At 43.7% G+C, this 9,825-nt stretch overlaps 2 protein-coding genes across 2 annotated transcripts; both read right to left on the bottom strand.

The window, feature by feature from the left end:
• Positions 1 to 286: 286 nt before the first annotated feature.
• On the bottom strand, positions 287 to 1,225 carry LOC102446309 (olfactory receptor 5AR1-like). Its single transcript, XM_006133550.5, has one exon. It carries the CDS (start codon positions 1,223 to 1,225, stop codon positions 287 to 289), a length of 939 nt encoding a protein of 312 aa, XP_006133612.4.
• Positions 1,226 to 7,943: 6,718 nt separating this feature from the next.
• Positions 7,944 to 8,882, bottom strand: LOC102446073 (olfactory receptor 5AR1-like). The gene has a single exon (XM_006133549.4). It carries the CDS (start codon positions 8,880 to 8,882, stop codon positions 7,944 to 7,946), a length of 939 nt encoding a protein of 312 aa, XP_006133611.4.
• Positions 8,883 to 9,825: the final 943 nt, after the last annotated feature.

Raw genomic sequence — 9,825 nt, forward strand, 5'->3', positions numbered from 1 at the left:
CCCATCTCTGCCAGTATAAACAACTCCGTGCTTTCAAAGCACATCACGTATATTTTTATGCTCAGACATGCGAAACAGGTGCCTCCTTAAATTTTGCTGTTGCAGAATGCTAAGGAAACCCTGATCACAGATTGAGCCTGCAAGTTCTTTTGGAATACAAATAAATCATTAATAATAACTATATACTAATGCAGAATTGTTCCATGAGCTCAGAGAAAATACATTGCAGAGGGTGGGGAATTGAATTCCATTCCTCATTACTAAATCAGCACTGAGTTGAACAGATTCAGCTAATGGTTAGGAGTTTTTTCATTGCTTTCCTCAGAGCATCCTTCACCTCTGTGTTCCTCAGGCTGTAGATGAGGGGGTTCAAAAAAGGGATCACCAGTGTGTAGAACACGGAGGCTATTTTGTCTACGTCCATGGAATAGCTGGAGGTGGGTCGTAAATACGTAAATAGGAGACTGCCATAAAATATGACCACCGCAATCAAGTGGAAAGTGCAGGTGGAGAAGGCTTTGCGTCGGCCCTCAGCAGAGCGGATCTGCAGGATCGTGGAGAAGATATAGACATAGGACAGGAGAATGGTCACACCGCTGTTCAGAGTAATGAAGCACGTGAAGGCAAACATCACGATCTCATTTATGCGGGTGTCAGAGCAGGAGAGTGCCAGCAGCGGGGGCATGTCACAGAAGAAATGATTGATGATGCTGGAGCCGCAGAATGACAGCCTGAATGTCAGACACGTGTGTGTCATAGAATCCACCAAGCCCACCACATACACCCCAGCCAGCAGCAGGTTACAACGCTGTCTGGACATGGTGACCATATAGAGCAGCGGGTTACAGATGGCCACATAACGGTCATACGCCATCACAGCCAGCAAGAAACACTCAATATCTTGAAAAGCGATAAAGAAATACATTTGCACAGCACAGGCAGTGTGAGAAATGCTTTTCTGCTCAGCTAAGAAAGTTTGCAGCATCTTAGGGGCAATTACTGAGGGATAGCAGAGATCACAGAAAGACAAATTCCCAAGGAAAAAGTACATGGGGGTGTGGAGTCGGGGGTCACTCATAATTAACAAGATCATTCCCCCATTTCCCACCAGAGTGAGAACATAAATCAGGAGGAACACCCAAAACAGGGGGAGCTGCAGCTCCGGACGATCTGTGAGTCCTGTGAGAATGAACTCAGTCACCACAGAGTGATTTCCCTCTTCCATCTCCTCTGAGTCAAGATCAGGCAGCTACAGGGATGTGGACAGGTCGATTTCAACAGGCAACCTGCTCCTTGTCTGTAATGAAGAATGTGAAGGAAAATGGAAGTCACTTTCTTAATGCACACCAGTGCCAGACCAGGGAATGACAGTCTACAATGCCAGGTGTTCACAGCTGGTCATTCTCATTGTTCCATACAGTGTGCACACTGTACACAGACATGGATACACTGGTTAGTCCTGCTCCCCGTATGAACACTGCTGTTCACTAAGCAAAGCAGCGAACAGAAACTTGTGACACTGAGGTGATACAATCGGGGAAAACCATCAGACTCCAAAGAGATTATTCCTAAATTCAAGAAAAGCTTGAGAGTAAATGAGTTTCAATCTCTCTGGCCCCTTTGGGCAAGGGAAGCTCTGTGCCTCAGCACATCTGTTTGGGCTTAATCTTGTTCACTGTGCTAATTAAGCTTTTTTGGCATCTGAAAATGGCATTTTCATTAGTCTGTAGGGAAACCCAGAGACATACCCAGAAACTGTGCTGGCTTCAGTCACTGTGTAATATTTTGTAACCAAAGAGGTTGTGCCATTAGTACAAGGGGTAAGAGCTAGGGCTGAGGCTTTGAGTGCTGGAGGTCTTGAATGCAATACCTGTAGCTCCCCATGGTTTTTGTATGCATGTGAGTATGAGCTGGGACAACAGGACCTACCTGCTGAGAAGAGAGAAATGTTGTGTTGTTTCCCTATTGATAGAAATGGCCAGTGTGGAACATTCAGAAAGTTTTATACTGAGACCTCGGATCTATGGGACACGCTCCCTGAAGCAACCGGGAATAGCTGAACTCAGAGAGACGTGACACCTAATTAGTGAGCTCAATGAACCAAAGGCACCCTCAGTGTAACCCGTACCTTGGGGATTAATTTGGGCAACCCTTTCCTCCTGTGTTATTAAATGACTCAATTTCAGTCAGAGTTACAGAGAACAAGGGTGGTCTGTTTTTCATTCTGCTGTTTTCGGTCCACACTGATTACTGAGTCGAGCTGATCAACACAGGGCTGGTTTGTGGAGGTCAAAAGCTTTTGCTTGAAAGCTTTGGGCTTGGAAATACCAGAGAGGTGTTTCATGCACTACATTCCACCAGCCCCTTCCATGGGCCAGTCTGCCCGGATGGACTTCATCCCTCATAGTGCAAGTTGGTCTCTCCTCCTGCTGAACTGCCCTGGAACAAAACCAAAGTCCCACAGCCACAGTTTCGGAAAGAGGGGAGTTTGTTTTACTTGATGGAAAACTGATAACTTCCACAGAAAAGAGAATTTCTTTAAGAATAGTGGAAATGATTATCCAATTTCCCATTACAAAATGTTCAAGACAATTTTTCAACCAGGCAGCCTTGAGTGCTTCTTGCAAATTATTAACTGGATCCAGGTGTGCTAATTAACCTGACGCACTTAATTGTTTCTAGCAAGTTCCTGATTACACTGGAGTTTCCCAAGTTAGCTTATAACCTGTTGGTCCCTCAGGAAGACAGAGATATGAGAGAGGGGCATGATGTCCAGAAGAGGTCGGTGCATTCTGGGAAATAATGTGGGTCATAGTGCAATGGGTCCAGAGCAGAAGTGACAGTGACAAGGCACCTTCTGAGAAGGGTGCTCTCTTGGAGAGTGAAATCCCAGAATGGCACGAGGAAGTGCCATAGAGCTCAGCCTCAGATCTATTACAGGCCATCCTCAATGTAGAATCTCTGAGCACTGTGCAAACTTTATTCCATTTATTGTCATAACTTCCATCGCAAAGAAATAAATGTGTTGATTCAAGGCTGTACAAGAGGTCTATAGTTGAGCTAGGAACAAAGCCCCACATTTCAGAGCATTAGACCACTGCTCTGCTTCATAGAGCATTTTTCCTTCTCATGACAATAGAGGAACAGCGGTGTACAAGCTATGGGGGTAAGAGAGTAGCGACCGAGTCCCTTATTCTGTGCTGCAATGCAGCCTTTTTCAGATTCACCATGTGTCTCTCATAGTTTGACATTTTAAATAATCAAGGGAACTTGATGGATTATATCATTGATCACAATTTAGTATCTTATGTCAATTTGTTACCATGGCCTTTTTTGATTCTATATCATATTTGTTATTTCTATCACTCCCGGTTATTTGGTCCGGTCTTAACTGGTTATTTTGGGTTTTTTTCTAAGTAAAGACGGCTCTGCCAAGTTTGAGGATATCTTTGGAAGCCCCTGTGCCACTGAAGGTTGCTTTGTCTAGGTGAAAAGGCCCAAATAAACGTGCATTGTCTTTGCTACAGTGCACACCCATCGTGACACGCAGATTAATCCTGCTCCCTGTATGAACACTGAAGTTCACTATGCAAGCTGCAAACAGTGTCTTGTGACTCTGCTGTGATACAAATAGAGTGAAAACCATCTGAGTGCAAAGAGATTATTCCTTAGCTCAGGAAGGGGTGAGAGCAAATGAGTTTCAATCTCTTTGGCCTCTTTGAGCAAGGAGAGCTGGTTGCCTCAGCATGCCTTTTTGGGCTTAAACTTGTCCACTGTGCTAAATAAACTGTGTTCACTGTGCAAGTTATCTTACACAGGGAAAAGGGACCTGTTTAATCTGGGGTAACGTATTTGCCTTCCACCAAACTCCTGTAGCCATCTGAGACAACTTGGTAGTTTCTGAAAAACCGGTGAGCTCTTCCTGCACAATCTCCTGCATGGAGAATTTCCTAATGGCTGCCTCTTGTCCCTTCCCAGCGGCCTTGTTGAACTCTAGAAAAGAGACTGTGCATTTCCTCCTGGCTTCTAGTGATGTCACACAGGCCGATCTGGCCTCATTAGAACTGCTATATTTCTTACGTTGTGCTCACTGATGATGCTCAAGGCTTGTCGGCACAGTGCCTACATCTGGTGCACGTGGCTAGACAAGCTTTAAGACGTAACCATGCCATCGGCATTGCCCATTAGACCAGCTCTCCTGCCTGTGTGGATGTCTCTTTATTGGAGTCATTGGCCAGATCCCCATGACATGTAAATTAGCACAACTCAGGTTGAAGTCAAAGGGCCAGATCGTTCATTGGTGTGAATTTGTACACATTTTAACTATAACCGGAATGAGATACCAAGACACATGGCAGATTCAATATCACTTGGCATCTTAAAATCAAGACTGGAGAGCTATCTACAAAAGATGTTTCAGTGTAATTTATGGCTGAGGTGCCATGCCGGGTGTTATCAGAAGGTCATACTAGAAACCATGACTCTATGGAAAATCAGGATAATTTAAATGAAATCAATGAGCTAATTCCCAGGTGGCATAAATTGACATGGTCCCGATTCTTAGCTGGTATAAATCAGGGTATGTCTATACTAGCCCCCTAGTTCGAAATTTTAACTTGAACTAGGTCCTTAGTTCAAGTTAACTGTTACACCTCATGGAATGAGGTGTAACAGTTAATTCGAACTAAGGACTTTGTTTGAATTAACATTTGACTGCCACATGTAGCCGCAGACAGTTAGTTCGGACTAGGGGGATTTAAAAATGGCAACCGGACGGGAAGATGCAAATAAAGCCCGGGATATTTAAATCCCAGGCTTCATTTGCAACTTCGAATATCTACATTAGCCTCCCTAGTTTGAACTAGGGGGCTAATATAGGCATACCCTCAGTATGGGTGCATCTACACTGCACCCATAGTACAAAATAAGATATGCAATTTGAGCTATGCAAATTGCGTAGGTTATTTTGAGTCAATTTTGAAATAGCTTATTTCGTAATTTGATGCTGTCTACGCAGCACCATATTTTGAAATAACCCGCTATTCTGAAATATCCCTTACTACTTGTGGAGCAAGGTTTACAGGGACGTTGGAATTGTGAGCCCATTGTATTTAGAAATAATGGGAGCACTGTTAAGATGCAGTATAGCTATTTCGGGATCACAAAATAGCATCACCATGTAGATGTAGCCTGTAGCTCCATTGAGCTCCTTCTGGGCTAAGGGAAACTGCAGCACCATGGAGAGCTCAGTACTAACAGGAACCGGGGGAATGTGCATCTTTTGTCATATTCTGCACTGAACTGAGTACAAAATAACACAGAAAGGGGATGTTTTCTTTATAATATAAATTAAACAGATAAAGGTCACGTTACAAAAGAGATATTTATACCACATCCCCAGGTTCACTATGGGTATGTCTACACAGCAAAGTTATTTTGAAATAACAGTAGATTCCTAGCATCTACACACGCCAACTGCTATTTCAAAATTATTTTGAAATAGCAGAGGGCTTATTTCGAAATTGATTAACCTCATTCCAGGAGGAATAGCACCAATTTCAAAACAGCTATTTCAAAAGAAGCGCTGTGTAGAAGCTTATTTCGAAATAGAGGGCCTCCAGCTCTTCCCTGTGTGCCCGGCTGGCCGCCCTGGCCACAAGGTAACTTCTGACCTGATGCCCTGCCAGAACCAGTTTCGGCTGGCCTTAAATGTGATTCAGCATCCAATCAGTGTGGAGACACTATTTCAAAATAGCAAAAAGCTATTTCGAAATGCATTTTGTGTGTAGACACGTTATTTTGAAATAAGATATTTCGAAATAACTAATTCGAAATCAGATATTTCAAAATAACTGTAGTGTAGACTTACCCAATGAGTTCTTGCTTTTAGTTCTGTGGGAAAGTACTATAGATTCTCAAGAGCAGGGATTCTGGGAAGTATATGTCCCAGGAACTGTGAGGACACGTGTACACAGCAGGACTAAAGCCGAATTAAGCTTCGCAACTTCAGCTACATCAATTTAAAAATGGCGCTGGCTGGCTTCTTGCAAATGAAGCCCAGGAAATTCAAATCCCGGGCTTCATTTGCAACTGTGGATGACTACATTACCCCTGCTAGTTCGAACTAGCGGGGTAGTGTAGACATACCCTCACTGTTCCCCTCTTGCCATGAGAAGGAATGTTTACTATGTAAAACCTTAGTCTAGCACGCTGTAGTTTGGGTCTTAGTTCCTGTCTCAACTGTGCCTCAGCTTTCTCTGTGTCTCAGCTCATCCTCTGTGAAATGGAGATCAATATTTCACTTCTTAACATGGGCGATCTGACAATAAACACAATCAAGAGTGCAAAGTCCTCAGAAGTACTACATTGATGAGGGCCATATAAGGACCTAAACACATTTATGAACCCTGTTATAAAGCAGGCAAGTCTGGTTACTCTCATTCAAAGATGGGCAAAGGGAGGCAGCAAGGAATTTAAGATCCGTAATTCCATACATGTCCATAGGCACCCTAATTTAATGAACGTTTTTGAATACGCTACCTCTGTATAGTTCAACTGTGAAGTAGCAATAATGTATTGAAGAGTCTTGTAGATTTTCTTATATTAAGCAATTCCTATATCTTTCATTTTTCATCATGAAATGTGGGCAGTAAAAATAAAGTTGTAACACAAATAAACAACTGTATTTTTTTAGTGAATGGAATTATATGGGAGCCCAGGAGTGAAGTGTGTATTTACCTTTACTGTGAGCATCAGCAAATACTGGAGCATCTGATTAGTTCTTTAATGTTGTCTGTAGAAGCAAAGATCACCCAGTCTGGGAATGGTGAGGGTCCACTCCCTTAGCCCTTTAATACCAAGCTACAGAAAGGGTCTTGAAATTCAAAGGTTCCACACTTCACTTACTTAACTTTCCCCTCAACCTATCATCATGTGGACACAGCAGTAAGGCAGGCTAAGTTATGTCAACTTGCACTAGTGTGCCTCATCAACTTACAGCATTAGTGTAGACCAGTCCCAAGAGAGATCCAGGAGAGATGATTGCCCAGGCACCAGGGCAGTGTCCCCCAATGTGGGAGACCCACTGTCAAATTGCTTCTCCCCATCAGAGGGGGACTCAACTGTCTCCCCCACATCCCAAGGGAGAGCGCTAATCATTGGGCAAAAGGAAACAAGGGAAGAAATGCCATCACTGTCTCTTCATCTCCCATCCATTTTGTCATCGTGGCCTTTCATTGTCTTTGCTTTTCAATGGGAGTGTACCCAGGAAGGAAAGGAAAAGTTCCATTGCTGCTCATATTAAATGTTTCCTTCGACCCCAAAGGAAATTTGGGTCAGTCTTTTCAATTTGCCAAATACTTGGGGAATTTTCAGATTTGCATCACATTAAACTGAATTTGTTTCAATTTTTGTAACCACCCATTAACTCAAAAATGAGTAAGTGGGCTGGCTCTATCCATTTCTCATTCACTCAGTCCCCTGAGTCATCCCATTCCTGTTTTTCCACCCTTGTGGACACAAATCAGGTAACCTTCCCTATAACAACCCCACAGAGCACAGAAAGGGCTACACAGTACCAGGAGGGTGTGCAAAACCCCCTTTGGTTCAGCCACCGGAATCACACACTTCAGACTTTCAACTGCATTGTGAAACCAGCCCAGCTACACAGAAGAGGCGTACAAACACCTCCGTGCTTTCAAAGCACATGACATAGATTTTTAGACTCACCAATATGAAACATATACCTCCTTGAATTTTGCCTAATCAAGACATTCTTTCAACTGGGATTTGGAGTCCTTGTTGGAATACAAACAAATTATTAATAATCATATGATAATGAACAACACTACCACAGACTCTGAAAAATTACATTGCAACGGGCTGCAAGTTGAATTCCCTTGTTTGTGCTCCCAACCACTCATAGAGTACTGATTTAAAGAGGTTCAAGAATTGGTTAGGAATTTATTGATTACTCTCCTCAGGGCGTTCTTCACCTCTGTGTTCCGCAGGCTGTAGATGAGGGGGTTCAACATGGGGATCACCACCGTGTAAAACACTGAGGCTATTTTGTCCGTAGTCAGGGAGTAGCTGGAGCTTGGACGTAGGTACATGAAGAGCTGACTGCCATGGAACATGACCACTGTGATCAAGTGGAAAGTGCAGGTGGAGAAGGCTTTACGCCGGCCCTCAGTGGAGCGGATCTGCAGGATGGTGGAGATGATACAGATGTAGGAGAGGAGGATGGTAACAGAGCTGCTCACTAAAACACATCCAATGAAGGCAAACATCACAATCTCATTTATGTGAGTGTTGGAACAAGAGAGAGCCAGCAACTGAGGGATATCACAGAAGAAATGGTTGATGATGTTGGAGCGACAGAATGACAGCTGGAATGTGCAACATGTGTGTATCAATGCATCTACCAACCCCACAGCACACACCCCAGTCACCAGCTGGTTACAAAGCTGCCTGGACATGGTGACTTTATAGAGCAGCGGATTACAGATGGCCACGTAACGGTCATATGCCATCACAGCCAGCAACAGACACTCAATATCTGCAAAAGAGACAAACAAATACATTTGCACAGCACAAGCAGTGTAAGAAATGCTTTTCCTGTCAGGTAAGAAATTCAGCAGCATTTTAGGGACAATTACCGAGGAATAGCAGAGATCACAGAGAGACAAATTCCGGAGGAAAAAGTACATGGGAGTGTGGAGTTGGGGGTCAGTTGTGATTAAAAAGATCATCCCCCCGTTCCCCACCAGGGTGACAACATAAATCATTAGGAACAATCCAAACAGAGGGACCTGCAGCTCCGGACCATCTGTCAGTCCTAAGAGAATGAACTCAGTCACCACCGAGTGATTTCCCTCTTCCATCTCCTCTGAGCCAAGATCCAGCTGCTACAGGGATGTGGCAGGTAGATGGTTCCCTTCTCTGTAACAAAGTAAATGAAGAAAATTGGAGACCAGTTTCTTTCAGGACACCAGGATCATTTCAAGGAAGGACTTAATCTACAGAGCCAGATGTTCAGAGCAGGTCATTCAAATTGTTCCATACTATGCGCACACTGTACAAATATAATATCACACAAATTAGTCATGCCCAACACACTATCACTCCTGTTCACTAATCCGAGCAGCAAACAGGGACTTGTGACTCTGCTGAGAGAGAGTCAGGGTGAAACCATCTCAGTGTGATGAGATTATTGCTTAGAAGAAGGGCGAGAGTAAATGTGTGTGAATCTTTCTACCCTCTTTGGGCAAGGTGAGATCTGCCGTTCAGTATCTCCGATTGGGATAAAGTTGCTTGCTGCACTAATTAGGCTCTTTGGCAGATGCGTAAGTCATTGATATTTATTTATATGAAATCCCAGGGACATAATGCACGGGCTTCAGTGACTATGAAATTCCCCATTTTTTTTCTGGCCAAAGAGGAGTGGGAACTGGACTGGAGGTCTTCAGTTCAGTGCCTGCCGATCACCATGGTGTCTGCATGTGTGTGTGACTGTGCTGCAGGACAATAGCACATACCTGCTTTGGAGAGAGATGAGGTGTTTCCTCATTGACAGCAGCTTCCAGATTGGAGTATTCAGGACATTTTATACTAAGGTCTGTGATCTAAGGGACATGATGCCTGAAACTAAGGGGAATCCCTGAGCTCAGAGAGACACAACAACTAATTAATGTGCTCAGTGAACCAAAGCCACCCTCAGTGTAATTCCTACCCTGGGGATTAATTTGGGCCACTCTTTCCTCTTGTGTTATTAAATTGTGCAATTTTTATCACAGACACAGTGTATGAAGTAAGGGGTATCGTTCA

This window comes from Pelodiscus sinensis, chromosome 5 (genome assembly GCF_052426305.1).
Source record: "Pelodiscus sinensis isolate ZL-2025 chromosome 5, ASM5242630v1, whole genome shotgun sequence".
NCBI classification, from domain to species: Eukaryota; Metazoa; Chordata; order Testudines; family Trionychidae; genus Pelodiscus; species Pelodiscus sinensis.